Source organism: Acanthopagrus latus, chromosome 5 (assembly GCF_904848185.1).
Source record: "Acanthopagrus latus isolate v.2019 chromosome 5, fAcaLat1.1, whole genome shotgun sequence".
Taxonomy (NCBI): Eukaryota; Metazoa; Chordata; class Actinopteri; order Spariformes; family Sparidae; genus Acanthopagrus; species Acanthopagrus latus.
This window is the reverse complement of record NC_051043.1, coordinates 10709236-10733002: the sequence shown is the minus strand read 5'-3', so window position 1 is coordinate 10733002 and position 23767 is coordinate 10709236. Positions and strand designations below refer to the sequence as shown.

At 43.0% G+C, this 23767-nt stretch overlaps 1 protein-coding gene across 2 annotated transcripts in view; it reads right to left on the bottom strand.

Annotated features, from left to right (window-relative positions):
• Window positions 1-23767, bottom strand: part of si:ch211-130m23.3 (uncharacterized protein LOC558547 homolog) — a 55531-nt gene that overhangs the window by 4787 nt on the left and 26977 nt on the right. Inside the window, exons 3-9 of one of the 2 annotated variants that reach the window (XM_037098890.1) lie at window positions 21879-21940; window positions 21443-21527; window positions 3306-3395; window positions 1747-1806; window positions 1565-1631; window positions 321-403; window positions 155-222 (exon numbers count right to left, since the gene is read on the bottom strand). In XM_037098890.1, the coding sequence (XP_036954785.1) occupies window positions 155-222; window positions 321-403; window positions 1565-1631; window positions 1747-1806; window positions 3306-3395; window positions 21443-21527; window positions 21879-21940 (515 nt within the window). The remainder of the gene's footprint in view (window positions 1-154; window positions 223-320; window positions 404-1564; window positions 1632-1746; window positions 1807-3305; window positions 3396-21442; window positions 21528-21878; window positions 21941-23767) is intronic. The other variant, XM_037098891.1, reaches the window with a different exon arrangement.

Sequence of the window (23767 nt, the reverse complement as noted above, 5' to 3'; positions counted from 1 at the left end):
AAAGTTGTAATTAAAAGCTAAATGAAGGATATGGCTGACTGCATCTACTGTAGTGGGGGATTAAGACATTTACATTTTAATGCCTATTGAGAGAAACGTGGGGAGATCATTTACATTGCATGTCAATGGATTCAAATCTTTGTACAGCACTCACATGTTCATGCCAGGCATCCCAGGACCGACCAGAGCGTTCAGCGGTGGTCTCATCCCACCACCATAGTTCTTAAAACAAAGAAGAATATAATAAAAAATGTCCTGAGATATGTCTACAAGAGCGCAACTATCACATGTTATGCTTTGTAAATATCCCCACAAATCACCTGGTCCCATACCTGAGGCCCGAGTGGTACCATGCCTCTGGGTGGAGTCATCCGCTGCATTGGTCCGCCCATATTTGGATGTCCTGAAACACAGAAAAGTTCAGAATTTGTCAGGCATGTTTGTTATTCTTACATGTTACATCTCGCGGGAATGTAAGTGGAACAGTTACTTGATTCCAAGTGGCCTGTGTGTTATCGTGAACAACCCATTCAAAAAAATGTTCAGTTGTTGCGTCTGATTTTACACCTTTGTTTCGACGCGGTAGTGTCTCAAAACCCTTGACGAAGACATCGATTTCTGGGATGATGTGACCAGTGAGTCTGGCACCGAGCATCATATAATATTTACAGTTGAGTGTGAGGCAGTAACTGAACAGTATTGTTAACCTTTGCATAATTCACGTGTTGTCTGGAGGAGTGAGCAGTTTGTACTTAAAGGGTAAGAAGAGATCTTTTTTTTTTTTTTATCACGATCAACAGATCCCATGTGGAAACTAAACTGACAGTGAACTCACCTTGTTAACAAACATTGCCCATGTAGGAAAGACTGCTTATTGGAACTTCATTGTCCTCGCAAAAAAATTGAAATTACATAATGGTGCCAAGCTGTCATACCAGATGACTTATTCCTTCATTACAATGAACAAGCCAATGCTCATCCTCACAACTCATCAAGAACATTAAAAGTACTGTCTAACCTATTCCTGGCAGAGCATGCTTCGCAATTTGCACTGTGACTCTCAGGGATAAATCAATGCAGTTGTTTCATTTAGTTTGATACATGTTGCTTTTTAGCGAAATGTATTGAAAATCACTGTCCCGAAAGATGAATCTCAAATGATAAATATAATATCTCAGCATCTATACTATACTTCTGCCTCAACAGCTTATCAAGCACCATTATCAGGTCAGGAGTTTGAGCTTGCCCAGTGCTTTTGTGATGACCAAATACCCGTATAACTAAAGACATTCCCATTAATCTGAGCTGTACTTCAAGTTCAGTGCTAATTAACCAATGTAGTCCTGCTAAGATGCATTAGCATTTGCATTAAAATACAGAGCTGCTTGCATGGCAGTAGACCCTTGTTTGTAGCTCGGGGATGTTAGTTTTGTGGCAAAAGCTTGATCAGGCTCCACAGAGATACCTTTTCGTTAAAACCATAGAATAACGCTGGTTTTACTCTTGAATAAACTGTATTCTGATTGAAGTTTGTGTTTGTGCGTACCAGTGTGTGTCTGTGTACCTTGCTGTCTTGTGGGGTCCATTCCACTGGGTAACATGGGCTGGCTACCCGGGACTCCACCAAGTCCCTACAGAGGGAAGAGGATCCATCATGAGCATCACCATCAATGTCACACAGATACTGTTCAAATCCTACTAGCTACAGTTCTATCTGCTGCCTGCAGGTGTCAGTGTGGCTCCTACCTGATTGGGTAATCTGAGGGGAGGTCTGGGTCCTCCGGGGTACCGAGGTGACATAAATGGCTGAAAAAAAAACATAAATGCATGTTGAGTCCCTCAGAGGTTAAAAAAAGAAGCTGTGCACTCAATCTATCACATGTATGTCAAACTCACTCATCTTTAAAAAGCTTCACCATGTCGAGAGTGCAAAACAGGAAACATTTAATGTAAAGCAGGAGATTTTAAAGGTACATTTGTTAAAATTACGTAAAATGTATGGAGCACTACGGGAAGCTGTTGTTGTTGTTCATCAAAACAGGACACAAACCAGAACTGCCGTCCCCTGTTTAGTTTTGTGCTCCCTTTCCTTTAACGACGGCTCCATGACAGCAGTGTCGGGAGTCGGGAAGACAACCACATTTTCATTGGGTTGGATTTATGGGAAAAGAGTGAGAGAATAAAAGATGAGGTCTCTTAATAAGGATGTAAGTCTATGTGTTAACTGTGTGGAGTTTGGCAGAGCGAGTGGGAGGCTCTATTGCAGCTGCGAGTGGGTTTTTCACCCGTCCTCACCACAGACAGTAGCGAAGCTGTTGCTATGTCTGCTGAACCGATGCCACTGTGGTCAGAGCCAGTCTGCAGTGCCCGGAGACGCAATACAGCAACGTGCCACCAGAGAGCAATGGTCCACTTGTTTTGATCAGGGTCTTTTTTTCCTTAATTACCCCTCTTCTCATCTCCCAGCTGCGTTGAGGATCCATCAAAGGATACACACAGCTCTTTTAGGTCAAGTTAAGGACTATAATGATTTCAAACCTTGTTTTCATACGTAAATTAACAAATAAATGGAAACAATTGAATACAGGGTTACTAAACAGCTAAACCAAATTAACAAATGACTGTTTTTGAAAGCTGGATATGTGGATAGATATTTATGGGACGGTGCATTTATTATTTTTTGCCCATAAAATTCAGTTAGCAATGACATTCAGTTGTACGTCCTGTGATATTCTTTGATCCGGTCCATGTGCAAATCATTTTAGGACACCTTTATTAAATACACAACAATCTGATAATTGCTGTGTTTTTTTTTTTGTTTTTTTTTTACCAACGACAGAGATCATCTTCAAAGAACAACTGATGTTCAGAGGGAGACGGAGAAAGCTGCTCGAACTCGTGCAAGTTTGAGTTTTGTTGAAAGCGCAGCCGAGAAATGCCTATGAAGGCTATTGATCTGTGTGTCGGATCGTGGAGTGTCTGAGTCTGACTGATAATGACGGTTAATCAATTTACAACCAGGCAAAGTCCTTCTGATGGAGAGCAGAGTAGATCTGGGGTGAAGCGGCATGTGTGACTTCTTGTTTGTGGGAGATTCATCTCCTGTCATCTTCCTCTCCGCTTTGAGAGACACAAGGACGGATGCAGATTTCAAACACGCCGCAGAGTTATTGTGTGTTAATACATACAGTTAAATGCGTGAGTGAGTTCTTTGAGGAGCAGCTTCATGAATTAAATACTCACATAAGAAAATGGAAATTATTTAAAACTATACGTGTTACTATGCGTGTGGATGCACCGTGTACCTGAAAGAATCCTGGAGGGACTGGTCCCACTGGCATGCCCTCTCCTGGAGGAAGGTTCCCAAGGACAGGGCTGGGAGCTGCTGCAGCACTCTGAAAGACGCAAAGACACACTTGATACACATGCAAATAAATGCAGGAAATATCGGAAACTCAAACTAGTCTGCAAACACTCCTCACATGTTTGCTCAGCAGCAGTGGAAAGTATCTACAGTAAGTATTAAATGCAAGTGACAGTCTTTAATCGTTTTGAAGTGAACACTGATTGCACGGTGTAATGGCTGCAGAAAAATGATACCATCCGCGTATGCACTGGTTCCCTCTAAACCTTAACTTCAACTATGCTTTCCGGTCTGCCCAAAGTTTAAGCTCGCGTTACGTCACAGAGGATGCACGTCTGCCATTGTGCATCCAAAACAGGAAGAGGCATTGTTTGCATAGGGCACTATCCCCAGGTTATGGCGGAACAACTGGAATAACTGTGGAAACTCGACATTGCAAGAGAAAGAGAACCCCTCTGATGGAGGAGGCAGAGAAGGGTGAGAGGGTGAGCGACAGAAATCGAGGTGAGACGTGAGTGAACAGATGGTCACTTGATGGAGAGCGCCAGTGTTTTTTTTGTCAAAGTACGTTACCCTGCTAACATGTGTTCCCCCTTACCAGAGGGTTTAGCTCAGTGAGAAACATAACCTGCAAACAGCTAGGTGCTTTACCCAACATACTCTATTTACTTGACAGCTTAGTTCCTTTGCAGAAAACGATTAAATTACCCAGTAGTCATGGTAAAATACTACTTATAAATAAGTGCACAAATAAAAAGTATCCAATAATACAATATATTCAATAATGGTATAACACACAGGGGCTTTTCTCTCTGTATTATGAGTACTACTCCCTTGCTTTTGATATTTTAAGTGGAGTGTGTTTGTCTTGCAGTATTGATATTTTTCAAAGTAAAGAATCTGAATTCATTCCCCAAAAACTGTTGCTCGGTGAATTCCTTTAGTAAAAAAAGCCACCAACGACGAAAGGTCATGAAAACAAACAACCAAACGAAGAAAAAAACAGCAGTCCAAGGGTCCCCCCGGTTTCACTTGCTGTCTCTCCCTCAGTGAGATATTTCCTGTTTCTCCAGGAACCCTGCCGTGCTAGCCCGGGTTTATTTTTAAACCTTGTGTTTTTTTTGTTGTGCGTGTCCCAGACGGGCGGTGGTGGCACATTTCAGCACAGCCTCCGTCTGCTTCCTGTGAGCATTGTACTACTAACTAGCCCGGAGCTACCACCCAGCGGCGGCCTCTTCCTCGTCATCATCAGGTGTACAGGCCAGACGACACGCGGTGCGGGACGCTGTACATCCATATATATGATAATGTGTGAACAGCGAGCGCATAAAGCCAGCGCGCCTGTGTCTGTGCGCCTCTGCCCACTCTCTGTTCTGTTCCATTTTCTCTGATCTCCCCTCTCGCTTTCTCTCCCTCTCTGAAGGCATCGGCTGGGTGTAAAGAGCTCCGGTGAAATTCACCCACAGTCTCTGAAGTTTCCGCCAGCTGACTTTTTAGGTCAGACAGGAACAAGGTTTAATCAGAGCCGAGATAAAAGCAGACTGACAACACTCCTGTAGCCTCCTCCACTCCACCACACCACCCCTCGCTATTCCCTCATCTACCCTCATTCCAGTTCATATCTTGAAGCCGTTAATGTTCGACACAGGGAGCAGGATGCAGCCTTTCAGCTCCATATTCTGCTGTAAACAGAGCCTGTATTTGTCTCAGCAGATGAATGTACAGATGGACACAGATGGATATTGTATCTCCGTGGTTCACTGGTGAGAGACTGGATTTGGTTTGTTTGTGTGTGTGTGTTTGTCTGAGTGTACAACATCATGCACAGCATCAAGTGTGTGTTGAGTCCCCCCTCCCCGATTCCCTCCTTCTTTCCCTCTGCTTTCTCGCACCCTGGATTACCCAGAATGCCTTACTCCCTGGCAGCCTGGAGGTCTGCTGAGTTTGCCTTCATGCACAGAGAGAGCGAGAGAGAGAGAGAGAGAGAGAGAGAGAGAGCAAGGAAGGGAGGGAAAGAGGAGAAAAGAGGACAAAGTAGAGATTATGAGTGTGCATGTGTATATGGCAGTAAGTGTGTGAGTGCACTTAATGTTTGTTTGTGCAGCAAACGGAGTGGGGGAGGAAAAAAAAAAAAATCTACCTGACCTGCTGACAAAGCAGCATTTTCCAAATACAGCAACAAGAAAAAAAAAGAAAAAGAAAGAAAAACAACCCACCAGGATATATCCCTGCCCCAGAACCAGCAGCACCCTCCGTCTACAGAAAACAGAACCAACACTTGAAACAACACGAGCTCCTCTGGCGCTGACAGGCTCTCCTGATAATGACAAATCAGATTGACTCAAATGACATTAGAAAATTAGAATGAATCACACCGAGAAGGATTCACAAAGCCTCTTTTCAGAGGAGAGCCCGTGAATTTCTTTCCGAGTTTTTCTTAAGACGCCACTAAGCTTGATGAGTCACATGGTTTGCACAGGGACGCTTGTGTTAAATAAGTGCAGCGGGTCTGACCTGATTTGGACTTATCTAAAGCAATAGTAGGACATTTTGTGAAACAGGCTCATTTGTTTTCTTGACTGGATGAGATGACTGACATCACTCTCATGTCGGTGTGGTTAATACAAAGCTATCGCCTGCAGTCTGTTAGCTTAGCTTAGCACGAAGCCCGCAAATGAGGGAACAGGTAGCCTTGTTCCGTCAAAACTTGAAATCCGACGGGCAGCACCTCTACGGGCCCTAACACTCCAGGACAAATGGTCAACTGGCAGCCAATATTGGGGGTCATTTGAGTGTCTGTGGCCCTAATTCTTGCACACCATTTTGCGCTAGTTGGCTGCTTGTGGATTTCAGGAGTGATTCAGTGCACTAGAAGAGAAACGGGAAAAGAAAGAGAGCGCCCTGCACCCTGTCTGCTGTTGCCCACAATCAAACCCATTTAGCCTGGTTTCTCCTTATTTTCCATGTCCACCCATTCGCTAGTTATGCACTCAGTCAGAGGTGGCTTTATGAGCAGCTGATTTATCATAACAATGGTTATGAATAAGATTGGAGTCTTATGCTACCACTGCCTGGTGATATGGAAAGTTATTTACTATCATGCAGCCCCAGAATGTACAAACTAGCTGGACATGAAGCCAAGCAACAATCTGGCTGCATCTCCGTTAGTTCTTTGATGTCAGTTTGGTGTGTACGGTGAGTTTGAGTTCCCAAACTTTTACTTTTCAGTCAGCACTGTTTCAATTGAATTATGGTCATAATAGCTACAGTGCTAATAGTGTATGTAATGCTAATATCTGAATGAATGCACATCATCATACATGATTTTATTGTTAATAAACAAGCCTTTTAGTGTCTGACAAGGTTACAAGGCTAGTATAACTTCACAGACACTCTGCTGGGTTATAAAAAGCTTTGAGCTAGACTGATAAATCTGTAGGCTCGTATACCGGCCGACATTAGCTCACTGCAGACACATCAGTTTTGCATCTATAGTTGTCAATCAATGACAAAAAAACTGCAGTGCTCTGATGGCAAAAATATGTTTGAGGTCAATTAGAAACAGCATGGCCGTTATATAATTTGTCCACCAGAGAGCACCAACAGGTTCCATCTGCAGCTGTTGAGTGCAGTGCAGTACACAACAAGATCACATCTTGACAAGTGTTTGCCTTGCCTATCAGCTCATCCATCATACATATCATATCATATATGAGATACAATGCCAGTGTCGGCTGATAAAAATCATGGTTCAAGCCTGACCACATCCTACAGCCTGAAGGCTGTGTTATACATTACACCACTCAAGTACCAGGAGAAAAGAAACTCTTCGGTCAGATCAACTGTCTCGGTATGATAACGATATCAGCAGTCATTCAAAGCACTGGTGGCACAGCTGATAATGCTGAAGGATTTGTAGTCTCATAAGACCTCGTATCTGTACAAACAGGGAAGGGTTAATGTCTATTTCAGTATTCAAAAAAATGCTCCGGGCTCTCTCTGTTTCACCCATTACCTTTATCTGCTGACTTGTGGACGGGGATGGAGGATTATTCTGTTTAATGTTTATTCCATTGTAAGGATGGAGTAGATGCTACTCAGGTAACTGTCGATAACAGTTAAAGTAAACATGCTTCTGTGCTGAGACCTTTAATGCAGCCCCCCCGCCCCCGGATTCAAAAAACATGCAGTCGCTCATGGCTACTGGTAACTGTGTCCGAAGTGTGTGTGTGTGTTAACCTCACCTGATGTATTGTGACTACATCGGTGTGGTGCAGTTAACTGGAATTAGCCACGACAGCTAAGCGAGCGGGAAGTTAATGTGTACTGTTGGTTGTCAGTCTTACAGGAAATCACTCCAATTCTGACTCAGTGAATTCCTGTGAGCCCGGTTCTGTTTAAATACTGATTCACAGCCAAGCTCAACATATTCCAGCACTTAACCTTTGCAAACATCAAAAGCACACAGATTGTTACAGACTGTTAACGAGTCCATCATTTACACTTCTCACACATTGGCGCTTGCACTTTTCTGACAAGGCCGAGCGGGGGGAACAATGAGATACTGAGCTGATGGCTCTGCACATTAACACGCTGAGTCGTAGTGTACGTTATTGTGTGAATGAAAGCGTCAGTCGTGTCTTGTGTGGTCAGGCTTTATGGAGCTTTGCCCGAGTTCAAACGGAGTCAAGTGCTGCTGATAATGTTCATTGTGTTTCCAACTAATGGAGTCGACGGCCGATTCAAATTGTGAGTAAATTATAAGAGCCTTGAAACGACCAAGGCTATCTGACAAATGATTCATAGATTCTCAACTTGTAAATGAACACTAACTTACTGTTGTTGTGCTACATGACTTTAATTGAAATAAGTGATTTCAAAGCAGGTTAAGGCAAAATAGCCCTCCTCTGTGTCCCATTCAAGCTCCTCCGAATGATCTGACCTAGCTCGCCTCTTTTCTGCTTGTCTGTTTCTCTCTCAATCAACTGTCTTCTTTCTTTTCTCCAGAGATTCCCTGAAAGAACTGAATCTGAAAACAAGACAATCAATTCATCTGTCGGTCCATTCAGCAAAACCATCACATTAAGTTTTTTTTTTTTTTTTTTTTTTTTACATTCCTTTGAGTCGTCAAACTACTCCATGATTTCTCCCTCAGTGGTCCCTATATCCGTAGTTACCGGCGTTTGTGACCACAAGGCATTTGTGATGAAACCCGAGGCAGGGGAACGGCCCCCGCGTGTCCTCAGATGAACACCTGCATCTCCCGGCAAACTCATTTGTTGCATAAATTATTCAAAGCACCACCCTCCAGGAGTAGGCTACAGTATACCAGACATACACAACAATACAAACAGCACAGTGCACTACAACTTTGCTGAATGTGCACTTAAGTGCACTGGAGTGCACTGACCTCCACAAGACTTAATGTCCAACAGAGGGGTAAATCATAGTGGTAGATCGGTGCCTGAGAAAGTCTGTGCAAAAGTAGATTCTGATGTCCAGGATTTGAAATGGCGGAGACAATGGTTTGTTTTCTCTCCATGTGGACTGCAAGGTTTTGTGTTTAATCATTTCCTGGTGGTAAGGAACCACTAATGTAATATCCAGACCCAAAAACAGACAGGAGATGTCGCTAAAATTTAGGATTAATGTATAATTATTAGAACTTAATTTTTGAGACACATTTTTTTTTTGAATGATCACTCAAACATGGTTTTATGTAAGGTATGTGACAAAAGCAGGATATTTTACACATTAACAACAAACTTTATTGTCTGAAACGACACCAGTGCTCTGAAAAAAGTAACTTCACTGGGGATGACGCACTTTACCGATATTCAACCACACTGCCTGATCTTATCGAGCATCCTTTTTATTTACAGGAGCATGAAGCACTGAATTGAACTCATTATGGACAAAACAAACCCAAAACCCAACAACAAACATGCGAATTGGAAATGTAAAGCAATCACAACATGCTGCACCCCCCTGTAAAAAAACCACACAAAGCCGGAGACGTTGTGAAATGCAGTGCAATTACACCGTTCTCCACTTTACAACCTAATCAGACTCTCTCCATACTACATTCACAGTACACTAATCCCATCAGACTAAAGGGCTCAGTAATACTTAATGAGATAACTCGCAAACTCTTTCATCCCTATATGTTTACCTCGCGTGTTCCCTGCTAATGTGTGTGTGCGTAATGCATGCATACCTTGTGTGTGTGTGAAGGTGGGGAGTCATTCTCATCCAATACTTCAGAGACTGAGAGACACTCAGTGATTCGTGAGTGGAATCTCAAAAGGCTGTCTGTGTCTATCCTCTCTCCCCCTTTCTCTCCCTCTCTCTCTCTCTCCTTCTCTCCCCCTCTCCCTCTCCCTCTCCCTCTCTCTCTGTGTCTCTCTCTCTCTCTGTCTCTCTCTGTGTCTCTCTCTCTCTCTGTCTCTCTCTGTCTCTCTCTCTCTCTCTCTCTCTCTGTGTCTCTCTCTCTCTCTCTGTGTCTCTCTCTCTCTCTCTCTCTGTGTCTCTCTCTCTCTCTGTGTCTATCCTCTCTCCCCCTTTCTCTCCCTCTCTCTCTCTCTCCTTCTCTCCCCCTCTCCCTCTCCCTCTCCCTCTCTCTCTGTGTCTCTCTCTCTCTCTGTCTCTCTCTGTGTCTCTCTCTCTCTCTGTCTCTCTCTGTGTCTCTCTCTCTCTCTCTCTCTCTCTCTCTGTGTCTCTCTCTCTCTCTCTGTGTCTCTCTCTCTCTCTCTGTGTCTCTCTCTCTCTCTGTGTCTCTCTGTCTCTCTCTCTCTCTGTGTCTCTCTCTCTCTGTGTCTCTCTCTCTCTCTGTGTCTCTCTCTCTCTCTCTCTCTCTCTCTCTATGTCTCTCACTGTCTGTTTATCTCTCTGTGCCAGCTCTGTCTCATTTTTTTGGGTCTTAAAACACCATCCCATAATAATGCGTTTCTATCACACATCTGGAAGGAAAAGGAGTGGTGATATTCTATTATTATCTTTGACTGTCAACAAATGTTTACGTATGTCTTTGAGACAGAGGCTTTGGCCACACTGGCACCAGTGTGGCCAAAGCCTCCGTCTGAAACATTTTTGATATTAACAAAGGAGCCTCATTATGACATCTTATGTTGAATCAGTCTTACAGCACTGTCTCCTGCTGCAGATGATACTCACTAGCCAAACAAACAAACACGTATTCATACAGACAGATATGGATAAATTATTATATAGATACTTATATCTACTGCACTCCTCTTTGAGTAGCATTTGTTGAAAACTGCAGTGCCCGGCTGCTGCCTGTCAAACAGTGATTGGGGCTATGGATTGAGACCACAGAGAGAGAAAAGCAAATTCCTGAAGTTCTGCAGGACCAACTTCTGCATTGTTGGTTTTGGTAATTTGTTTGCGAGGATAAAATATTCAGTAGACTAATACCAGCCTCGTCCTTTAATCTACTCCTCAGTCAAAATATTTAACTGTCAGAATTTCTCTGCTGATTAATTATTTGCCTGTGCTGTTAAAAAAGAACAAACAATTATAACAAATAAATCTATTAGTTTCCTAAAGCCCAAGGTGATGACTTCACATTTTTAGTTTTGTGATATATAGTTTCCTATAATCCTCACATTTAAAGGGGCTCCTCGAAACAATTTGTAGCAATTTACCTGAATGAATCACTTTTTCTTTGGCCATATGTGAGCAAATTGTAATGTGACCTAAAGAATGAGACTGTCCCTGTCTCTCGGTAGCTTTTAAAAATCTGCGTGCTGGACTGTGAATGTCTTAGTCAAAGACCTAGGTCGCCCAGAGGATGTGAGAACCTGGAACCAGAGAATGTTTGGCTTTTTTTGTTTTGTTTGGGTGGGGGGGGGGCAATAGGGTGTGGAAGGGTTACCACTAAGTTTCAAGGCCACCCGCAATACAACAGGATCTACAAATGACAAACCACACAGGAAGGAACGCCGTCCCTCCTCCCTCTACCTCTCTCCCATTCTCTCCATCCTCTCAAATGCCATTAGTCCACTTCCTGAACAAGGGGGTGGGGGTGGGGTGGGAGTGGAAAGAAGAGATGCTACCAGGCTGCATGACAAAAACACACACACACGCACACATTCACAAGCACAGCACATATGCACATTAAAGTACAACAGTGGAAAAAACATTAAAAAAACTGATTTCTGCATTAGTCTGCACCCACATAAAATAACTCCGACAGTCACTGTCAACGCATAAATTGAGTATATCTACATCTACAACTTAGAAAACACAGTCAGGCAGCACAGAAGTCTGAGAGATGGAGAGAGAAGAAGTAGAAGAAGAAGAAGAAGAAGAAGAAGAAGAAGAAGAAGAAGAAGAAGAAGAAGAAGAAGAAGTGTGTTCAGCGTGGAGATGAGAATGGGTGTGCTCTGCTTTTAACCATGTATTATTCACAGTCTCCTGTGGCGACCAGAGACAGATCAGCACGCTCCGCTGTCCAATCCTCCAAAACTCACTTTTTCAATTTCAAGGCAGATAGGCTTAAAATCGCCCTCTGGCATTCAGAGCTCCCTTTCTTAACCAAAACATGCCATATGTTACACCAGTAAAACACAGCAGCGTGTGGAATGAAGTGTTCTCTCAGTGCACTTCACTCCAGATCTCTGCTGTTCGGCAACAATATCTCACTGAGTTCAATCTGAATCAGAAAAGAAAACCCATTGTGAATGTATTTCCACACTTGTACGTTAGACGCATGTTGACATCGGCGGGTTGCTTCGGCTGGTATTCTAATTTCACACAAACCGCGTCTTTGTTTTTGTAGTTTTCTGCAATTGTTCCTTTTGGTAATTTTTGGTAATCGGTAAAAATAAGTTTGGGGAATATTCTTATAGTCAACAAATCCAATGTAAAGCTCCAAACTAATAATGATACATCCTTTTTACAGGCACTGTCTATGTTGATATCACATTCTAAATTAAAACCACTGAGGGGCTGTGTAGACAGGTTAGTGAAGTTGAAACTATCGCAATCCGAACATTCCTTCTTTTGCCTTTATTGCTTACCACAAAAGGATTCATTTTTTATGCAGAATCCATTTGAGCAGCTCATACACTTCTTCACAAAGCCAATATTTTCCTGACAGTCATGTTTCCCTCACGCGACAAAATAAATCCTCCAAGCACTGCACGGCTGCTGTAAATACTAAATACTGAGCGTTACATGTACATACATCCACAGCTGAAAATAGTCCACAATAAATGCACTATTTACAGTACATGTAGTGACCTGTTTGAGAATGTTAATTATTTTTTTGGAAGAGTGTGGTGGTATCACTCAAAAGAGGTAAGATGGAGCGACACACGTCTCGAATGTCTCCTTTAGCAAAAAACAGATGCCGAGTTGGGCAGATTGAGGAGGAAGAGGAGGAGGAGGAGGAGTTTACCTTTTCTCAACCTCCACAACACGCTTGCCTCTCAGCGCTCACCCTTCGTCATCCCTCTCCATCTTTTCAATCTTTATCACCTTCGGCAGCGCATCATGACGCACAACAGAATTCCCGCTGGCACCCAGGCATCCTCCAGTGTAACATTACAGGTGATTACCAGGTAAAATGGCAGCACAGCGCTAATCTACCTGGTCTCACTGGGCGATTACAGGTAGGGAGATTTCAGCTGTGAAAGGTGACATTCGGGGGAGGGAGGAGCGGGGGCAAACCGGCTGTGTTTCCTTTATCACTGATGTCATTATCGACCCCTGTAAACAGCTCCGAGGCTGTGAGGAGCTGTATAATATGTGAGGTGGAGCCGTGGGGCTGATGCACTGTCAGATACACGTACAGAGCTGAAAATGATAGTCACATTGGTGCTGGGGAGCCACACTTCTCCCGCCACTATCTCGCTTGGTTCAACGACAGTGGGGGAGATAAGGGGAGACAGACTGAACACATGGGAGAGGAAAGAGTAGAGAGACAGAGGGTGAAGATTTAAAAAGCCTTGACTTGAGTCGAGGACGAGACCTTCTTGTGCTCCCCCCCCTCTATCTGGCAAATCGATGCAAAGACAGAACATCGATTCACCTAGAATCCACACATTTTGTGATCTTTAGCGCCCAAATCGACCCGGTTCTTTTAAAAATACATCACAGGTCCACCGCAGAGGTTTCAAGCAGGGATCAGAATGATGCAGACTTCTAAATCTGACCTACAGGGCGACGCAAGGAGGAGTCACTTTCTGTGTCTCGTCACACTCTCTAGTGCAAGAAGGCCAGACACAAGAGGCAGCACGAGATAAGAATATGGGTGTCTACAACAGCAACCCCCCCCCCATAAAAAAAAAACAGTGAGGTTAGTTGGGGTCAAAGAGATACCGTCCTAGTCTGATTGTGTCAGCAGTCTCACTTTGCCCGCGCGCTCTCCCTCCGTAGTCCCTTCCGCAACTTCTACAGCTCAATATCTGCATTACTGACTATAATCCTTTACACAAACACAATCCATAATGTTGCTGCTGTGTAGACTTTTGCATCATGTCTATACCTTTACCTCCCAAAAAGGGTCAGGAAAGACTGGACGTTATGAACAAACAAAGAGTGATTTTTCATTCCAGTCTCTTGTGATCAAATACGGCAGAAGCTATATGTACTTTGCCTCCAGTCTGAATGAAACACAAGTGTAAAGTTAGCCGGGGAAGCTCTGATAGCGCTATACTCCCTTCAATTTAACTGTTGTGGACACACAGCATATGCTCCTGACTAAGCCCCTTATTTTCATAATCAATAGTAATAACAGTAGTCAAACTGGAAACTACTCCCCTGTATCTACTCTGTGAAAGCCTGCTCTCATTCTTACACCTTCTTGTCTTCCCCTGCCCTCAGTTAACCTCTCCCCTCCACTGCGCGCCGCGCCCCCCCATCTTCGCCCCTGCCCGCCGCACAGCGGTGAGGCCTGCATATGTCAACATCACATTAACACTCCACCTCGGCATGTCCAAACACGCATGTGACATGACTCAGCGTAACGCGCCAGTGGAAAACACGCTCCTCCGAGACCAGAGGGCTGCGTGCAACAGGCCAGCGAAAGAGGAAGGAAGATGATAAGAGGCGGGGAGAGGAGTGCAGACGGACAGAGAGCGGGGGACAGAGATATGCAGAGCGGACTAGGAGGGGAAAAAAAAAAACTTCTGGTGAGAAAGAGAAAGGGTGAAATGGTGAGGAGGACGAAGCAGAGGAGAAACAGAGGAAAGAACAGGCAGCCCCTGCGATGTGTTCAACATTCATGAAATGTCCCCATTTTCTTTTTCGACATGTTGGAGACTGTGACAGCCATTTCTGTCTCTGCAGAACCTATGGAAATTCCCGTTCGCTTTCTCCCTTTCGCTCCCTCCACACCGGGCTCGCTCTTCATTGCCATGGCAATGATGTTACAGTGAGTCACCTCCAGATTTCCCTCCTCCTCAACACCACCAAGACGGAACATGGGAGCGTGCGAGAGAAAGACAGAGAGACACATGCAGAGGAGAGAGAGAGAGAGAGAGAGAGACAGAGGAGGAGAAAGGGCTCTGTTTCCCTGGAAACAGACTGGGGGTCTCCCCAACCCCCATTGGTTCTCAACTGGTTGGAATCAGCTTGTTACCCACAATAGTTGGAGCCAACGTGTTCTCTGTTTCTAGGTTGTCTCTGTCCCTGCTGTTTTTACTCTGTCTCTTCACAAGCATGCATACATAAACACGCACAGGTTCTTGACAATATTCAAGCCTGTATTTCATGCTAATTAATCAAGCTGTTCATTCTTAGGTTTGCTTTGTGTTAATCCATAATCAGATAATAAAACATCAGTCTCCAGCTGGATCTTTCGTTTTGTTATCATTGCAGGCTGAAGGAGAACCGAATTTGCAGCTCATTTTAGCAAAAATATGAGGCATTTATCAGCACTTTTTATATCATCTCCTGATAAATTACAGCCCGCGGGAAGAAATGAAATAGTTAAAGGAAACAACTAATAATCAGTTTGTAATTGGTTCCAGTAAGAGGTACGAGTATCTTCAAAAGGCTCAGTGCAGCTGGCTTTAATTGCAACAATATGCAGCAAAGATGAGTTGTAGTTGGTTCAGCTTCAGACTGAAGGTTAGAGAAGTTTAAAAGAGAGCTTGTTGGGAGGCATCTCTGGCCGAGAAGACGACTTCAGAGGGGAAGGAAGTCCCACAGTCAATAATGTAGCTGCAACAAGTTGAATTGTTGAGGTGGGATATTAATTTGATTTGATCTGAGTTAATGAGGGCGACTTGGAGGGAGATTATTTTAAGCAGAAAAAAAGACCATTGCTTGGGAAGGAGTCTGGAGACATAAAACAAGCTACTTAGATAACTAATGATATGATCTTGCGTCTGTGGTGGACATTTTTTGCCTGTTGGCGACGCAACACAAAAACAGAAATACCTACAGAAAAGTACACATACCCGAATGAGACGGTACAAACTAAGACTGAGCAGTTTGAGACAATTGTTTTCAAATCAGACTGGGTTTTCTCTGCATCTTGATCTCCTCTTCACTGCCAGTCACTGACTATCTCCCACTTTGATGCCACACGATGATATCTGGCTCTCCTTGCTTTAAATATACTGCTGCCTCTCTACTAAACATGTTGTGTTCTAGTTCATCCATCCGTCACCCACTTGTCCATCTTTTATCAGTTTACACAAGAATCGCTTCATTGACAGAAGTGATTTTTTTTTTACTTTTTTTTTAATTTTGCATAATGTGTCAGCAACATTGTCATAATTTTGCTGAATGTTAGGAAGGTAGAAATATTTCCCAGCTAGACTGCCCGCCTTTCAGTATTTAAAATTAAATGCCCATCTTATTTGCCTGTCACCCAGAGAGGCTGCAAGCCAGGCTGATTCTGCACTTGTGGTCTGGTTCCCCCAATATTTGTCTAGCATTTCTTCCTCTGGTTCACTGAACGGTGTCTAAACTCTTGTTTGGGGGCTTTTTTTTTTTTTTTTTTGCCAGAATCCATCACACATTCACACTTTGACGAGACAAACTTGTGAGCTAAAAGCCCAAACACTTTCCTGGGTACACACACAGATTTCAACCAGAAAAAAAGGCTTGACTGATATTGCCATCCTTGTGCTAGGAGGAAATTAAACTTTAATAATTAATCATTTCAACACTACAGCGCTTTCTATCGCAGCGCTCGGGGGAAATATTGTGTGTTACGGGGTTATGTGGTTGCCGAACATCAGTACCTGAAGAAAAGTAAATCAGGGGAGGGTAAAGAGCCATTTTATGAGGAAAACAAAGAACGGGGCTTTCTACAGAGTATACGAAGAAGCCGGACAGTGGAAATAAAGTAGCCGGACAGGGGACCCTAAAAACATTTACCCGCATAAATCCAAAGTTGGTGGCCTGTAGCACATTGTACTGCTCTGTTGGTCTGCATTAGTGCATATTTTAATGTGCTTGCCCGTCTGATTGTAAACATGTTGTGAATGATTGTAGAGGGGAATTAGGCTTTCCTGTATGTATTACCCACACAGTGTGTAAATAGCTATTTGTGCTTATTCCTGACTGTTTTTGTGATTCGACTTATGAGAGCTTATTTGCTATTCTTCTTTTTCGTTTTTTGACAGATCGACTGCAAAGTTTATCAAGACATGACCGTTCATGTGTTGTATCACTAGAAACATAAATGCACCTTTTCCTGCCAAAAATGAAAAATGAAGATTTTTATTAGCCTTTGTATTGGTTTTAAATGACAAAAGTCACTTTAAAACAACAAAACATGTAAATTACTATAATCATCTAAATGTACTTAATATAGCTTCTAAACATCTGCAGGCCTCCACATTAACACTTCGGGGAATTAATGTTTATTATTATATATTTGCCTGCTTTTTCCTCTCCTGGTTCATTGAATAACATCTGAGAATCTGTCACACGTTTATGAGACGAACAAGCAGGCATAAAAGCCCAAAGAGTTTGATGACGCCAATCCTTGTTTTTGTTCAGACTTTCGCTACAACCTGCACATTTCAGTTCACAGCACATTTTCATTCTCAATAATCACTTTTCAGACAAAAACCATGATTCATCCAGGGAGTCTAATTTTTCCAACCAAAGACTTTGCTTCGGTTAATAAGCACATTCTTATCTGGAGGCTGCACAGCACGACCAGTACAACTGTCGGACACAGATAATCTTCTGAAATCAGGAGTGAGATATCTCTCTCCGTGGAGTTTTCTTCAGTTCTCCCAAAATCGCCCAATATTTTCTAACTCGTCAGCCCTTCTGCCGCCAGTTTCTGCTTCTCTCCAACATCTAGACTCTTCTTGCATGAATAATCCTACGAGGGAAATGTAAACATGTGCACTTAATACAATTCATTTGGACACATTTGTTTATCAGTGGTCCGTGTTTAACAGAGAACCTTTTAGAGGGTCTAAATGTTATAATTTCATTTGTTGATTTATTGTTGAAGATTAAAGAACTGAGAGTGGTTTCTCTTACTTCCGTCCCGACTATTGACCCTGCAGAAATAAGTCAGAAGCATAAAATGACACATTGCATAAAAGCTGCATTATAAAGGCATTCATGTCGGTATATATGCTCCACATTCAGATGCTATGTGACAGCTGCCAACTTTCAAACCACTATCAGAGAAAAGCCTGAAATGACCCTGGTGGATTGATGTCTTCTTCGTCAGAGACAGAAAAGCAACTCGCATCTGACTTTTGTCTCCAATGGGGCCATATCCGGGCCAAGCTTAAGAATTTAAAAATAACTTGTTTTTATGACTTCATGGCCCCTCGCAAATGGAAACCGCTCATTTAGTATCAACAACACAATTTACAAAGCACTTAACAGAACTGTAAACGGCCTTTCTGATGCCTGAAAAGCATCGTCTGAGGATGGAAATCAATAACATTGCATCTCCCTTCACTTCGTTCATCAGTCATTTCTTTCTTTCCCTTTTAATATTAGATTACTGGGAAGACTATGCTCACACGTCGGTCTGCTGATACGATCGACATATACAGTACACAACCGCATGCAAGACATCACGCTCGTGTATCAACATACGTTGTTAGGACATTGTTTCTTTAAATCAGATTTATTTAAACTCAACTGTATCTACAGTAAACACAGGGATAATCCTCCCAGTCAAGTCAAAATCTCTGTCACAATCCCACCAATTATCAAAGAAAGGTACCCAAAGATGATGTGAACAAGCTCCTATATCTCCCCAGCATTAATTAGGACTTCACACAGTAATTAGCTATCTGAAAATAATTACCATCAAAAAGTCTGATTAAAATCTCCGTCAAGTCTCAAAGTCAGCAGACTGAAAGAGAGACACCGGCGTCAAATTAAGGCACGCTACGTCTTCCAACAACGGCCACTGCAGTTGTCCCCTCATTCTGTTTTAATTGAGCGGCAGATATGCGGGTAGTACCTCTGATTGGATCTGAGAAGCAGCGCAGCATTGGAGCGGTTGATTGAAAGTGACCTTGGTCTAATTACAATTGGTCTAATTATAATTCTCTGATTACATCCCTGCAGGAAACGTAAGAATAAGAAAGTTGCCGGTGGCCTATGCTAATGACGTTAAGACAGATTCTGGATCGTTCGCTGAATTGAATTCCTCCTGATTGGATAAGACGAAACAACACGACACTGTTGTTGTCATCTGTCGTACAATCAGATTTAATTACTGCACATGCGTTTGTTTTTGTTTTTTGGTGACGAGAGGAGCTTTGGTATTAGTAAATGAACATTTTTCCAACTGTTTGTCCCTCTTTATGACTCATTCTCACTCGTGCTTTCCTCCCCCTCTCTCCTCTCCTCTCCTTTCTGTCTGTCTCACAGGGCTGAGGTCGTGCTGCCCTCCAGCTCCCTTCCTCGGAGCCAGGGATGACATCATCACACAGCAGCCTCGTCCTTGGGAGTGCCTATTCATCACCCCGATCATCATCGGCAGCATCAGCAGCATCACCTGCGTATGCACACGCGTACACACAGGCGCGTACGCCGACCGCGAGACGATAAAAAGCGAAGAGAGGCCCGACCAGTTGTGCAGGATTGCAAGCCTAAAGGAGAGAGGGAGAGGACCACAGAGAGGAGGAGGGACGAACCTGCTGGAGTAGGCAGAAACCCCTGACCTGTGCACTTCCAACAATACATCTCAATAAACCACAGCACAGACAAATCTGATGAGTCAGACTTCAGGCTACAGAGGGAAAACAACAACATAAAAAGGCAGGAGAGAGAAGACCCCCCCCACGCCCCCACAACCCCCCCCACACACACACAACGCCCTCCTCCGCATCGCAACTTCCCGAGAGGGAGCGCCACACTTCCTCCCTCTTAGTCACTAGCTAATCTGAAAACTTCAAGAGTCCCTGGCACCGCTCGCTGGATTCCGGTTACTGGATGGTGCATGACTAAATCAACCCATGCCTTGATGTGTGGGAATTATAACAGCAGTGGAGCGGAGCCTTACTGAAAAAAACACAGCAATAAACAATGTTTCCAGAACGCAGGCCACACTGTCTGCCTGCCCAGTCTGCTCGTCAGCGCAATGTGCTCACAGTACTCACGGGTGGATGTGTGTGTGTGTGTGTGTGTGCAGCATTATACAGCTGCCGTGCCCTGGTAGAGTACAAGTAGCAGGTACTAAAATCCCAGAGCAGGAGGTTCTCTACACATTTTACGTCACAAGTGAACACCACTTCAGATCAGAGATTCTTGATGAGATAAAACCATTTGTAAAGACAAGTCGCAATATAGGAACACCAAACGCTGTACAGTATATTGTTATTGGATTAGATATGAGCAGTAACATCAGCCTTAATTCTTTCTTTTTTGTGCCTGTAGTATTATCATAATTAAAAACAAACAACACAAGCCACTCGTAGACATTGCCATCATCCTTGTTCCTGTTTTGATGATCTAGTAAGTTTTAATATTTAAAACTGTACACAAGTAGTAAGTATGAAGCGGAGACACTGGAGTGAGGTGTCTGCATTCCTTCGATTAGAATTGGACTGTCATTTCAACACCACTTCTGATCAGTATTAGCACTACGGAGACCCAAATTGTTTAACATTTAATTAATCATGAATGATGATGAATGAATGAAAACACATTATAAAACTAGAGAGGCATTCAGTCGAGCACATGACCTTTGCCAAAGTTCAATGGTTCCCTTTAATCATGTCAGCCAACTAGACCACACTACATTTCAAACCATTCATACTGCTTCACCACGAGCTCACTAGATCTATGATCGGCATCAAATTATCCACCTTCATAGACACCATCCACCTAAAGACAAGTCCCTGCATTATTCCCTGAGAAATTAAAAACAATTTTGAGAAAAAAAAATCCCCATTCTAGCAATGTCCAAGATAGGAAGGGAAAAATGTCAGATCTGCACCATAAGTTAATAGGGTCTAATGTGGGCCGAGACCCATCCTCCATCCATGTTTTGCAGAAATCTGTTTGGTAGTTTTTGTTTAATCCTGCTGACAAACCAACCAACCACCGAACAAATGGACATGGGTCAAAACATAACCTCCTAGGTGGAGGGAATATAGTTTGATACATGTAGATGAAATGTGGAAGTGGAATATTTAATGAATCAAATCTTTCTTTTTAAGACTCAAAAATATTGATGTTATTTAATCATGGTTCCTCTGACAGTGACAGTTTACTGCCTGTCATCTTCTTTTCATTTCAGCAGCTGCTTTTACTTCACAATGTACATTTCCACAGTCTGACATTCTACCTTCTTATTTCCTAAATTATCAAAGTCTTTGACTGTCAGTCAAGACAAACAGTTATATAACTGTCTGTTTGCTCATTCAGACCAGAGTAAAAGACAAACTCAAAACTTATGAGCAAAAACTTTACATTAATAGTTCTATTGATAGTTATACATTATGTTTCTTTATTAAAATAATTATTTCATAATATCCCATTTGCCTACTTAACATTCATCGTTTTGGTTTAAATGCAATAAGCCATCTTCCAGCACGGATTCCTGCGACGATGGGTGCTATGGAACCAGAAAGAGCAAAGAAAGGCACAGAAGTGCAGACTCACGTAGTCATGGAAGGCCTTGGCTTCACTCGAGTGTTCACATGTGTCTCTTCTCTCTGGAGCAGCACAGTACAGGTCCCAAAAAACACTAAAACACACAGAGAGGCACTCTGAGAGAAGAATGATAACAAAAGAGAGACATTAAAGCTTGACAGATAAAAAATAATAGTCCACTTCAGAGGCAGGGCAATCCAGCATCGAGGCAATAAGTACGATTCTATTATCATCACTGGAATTGATGACTTTAGGTGCGTGCGTTACAATTCGCAAAACGCAACCTGAGGAAGAGCTTTTGGGGACAATTAATGAGATGAGGATAAATGGAAGCGGGAGGAGAAGGAGAGAGAGCAATCGTTTTATTTAATACTGTCAACGATGGAATGGAGAAAACAGCGTGAAGAGGAATGTAACTTGAATCATTAGACACAAAAACACTCACCACCACCAGGAGTGGAGGAACCCCGGAGGTTCTCCTAATGTGATGTTCTTCTCCCATCGGATCTGGATAGACGGGGAGACAGAGTGAGAGAAACATATTAAGTATAAAGACACAGCCGACACCTGTATTACCTGCTTTACGAGGTTGGAGAGGGTGCAGGGGGGATTGGTATAACACATGCCATTATGTGATTATATTATGATTCTCGCGCCATAGTTTCATAAGTAGATAAGTGAGTATATGCGCCGGAGAGCCCGTCTTTTCACAAGTGCGTTAAAGGGTGCGTGTTGTAAGTCAGGGGATGTGTGGAGTGTGAGGTCAGACACATGTACTCGCCTGAGGAGCCCAATCAACCGCCCACACACCCTCCAGTTTGCTCCTCTTACACGTTATTTGTCCTTCTGCCTCCTGTGTGTCATTCACTGTGTGCTTCTGCGTGGCCCTCCTGTTTTTTTTTTTTTCCTGTACTCCTTCTTTTTTTTTGAACTTTTTCCTTTACAGTACCTCTTTCTTCCAAATAGACAGAATAAACGCTAGGGTACGCTCGACGATTAGTCTCTTGTATTGTTAAAAGGGAAACAGCCAATACATTGTAAATTTAACCCACTGTATGTCTCGCTGCTCAAGTAAAAAGTTAGGACAATGAGTAAAATGTACATAAAAATAGAAAGACAGGTAATATTGTTTATACAATCATATCATGCGTTTCATATAGCGGTGAACCTTGCCCCATCCTTGCACTGAGCCTTTCTTTAAATACCTCATTGTGTATCACCCACTAGCACTTAACCTGTTGACCATGTTCCAAACAGGTGTTTGTTGAGCATTCCTCAACTTTCCAAGACTTTTGTTGACTCGTTTGAGATGCTTGCTGGCATCAAATTCAGAATAAGGATATATTTACAGAAATGAATGAGGTTGAAACATTCAATGGATTTTCTTTTTGCTGTATGTAATGTAAATGCACTCTCCGATTTCCTCTTATAAAAAGGTTCCTCTGAGTAACCTGGGTACATGACGCCATTTAAAGTGGGACCGTACTGAATGTATCTTTGCAAATATTTATTTGGAACTTCTATCAAAGTTTTCGAACGAAGCCTGAAAAAGTCTGATCATACTTATGACATCACCACCCTTAGAAAAATCCCCAAAACATGAACCTCCCATTTGAATCGAGTCATAAATTGGGTGGAACTGCACTGTTGGGATCATCATCAGCAATCAAAACTGTCATGTCCCATCACATTAATGTTATGTTGTCTTGTGTTTCTGTCAAAAACACTTTTACATTTTTCTACAGTCACCGATGCGACGACACAGCACTGAAATATACACATTCAGATGAAGCTGCAAACTTTTCAATACTGCTCTAACGCTGGTGCATATTAAACCCCTGTCTGAAATCAAGAATCATTTGTTTAACAAATGAATGTGAATTTCAATGGCGGCCGTGCTTATCATGGTAAACTGTGTGATGTGCTCTGCCAGAGCAGAGGCGGATGTAGCAACAGTAACTAAGCGGGGCGGGGCTCAGCAAATGGTCAGCTGGAGCGTTCAGGTTCCGACTAAAACAGTGTGGGGGACGAGGATTTCAGACATTAACACTTGAGTTGAGGCCTTTTGTCGCCTTAACACCTCAGTCAAGGTGAGTGACTAACAGGAGAGCCGACATCACCCAAGGGCGGGATGATCTGTGTCTGCACACAAGCTGGGCAAAGACACACGAGCATCTCAAATCCCGAGCAGCAGCTGTGGGCAGCAGTCAGGCTTCTGCTATCAGGCGATGACTCTATTGTTTAGTCTGCCTCTCCTCTCTATAAACAGACTTGTCTGTCTCGCGATTTTCTCGAGCCACGTCACGATGTCTTTAATTTCCTTCACAGAGATGT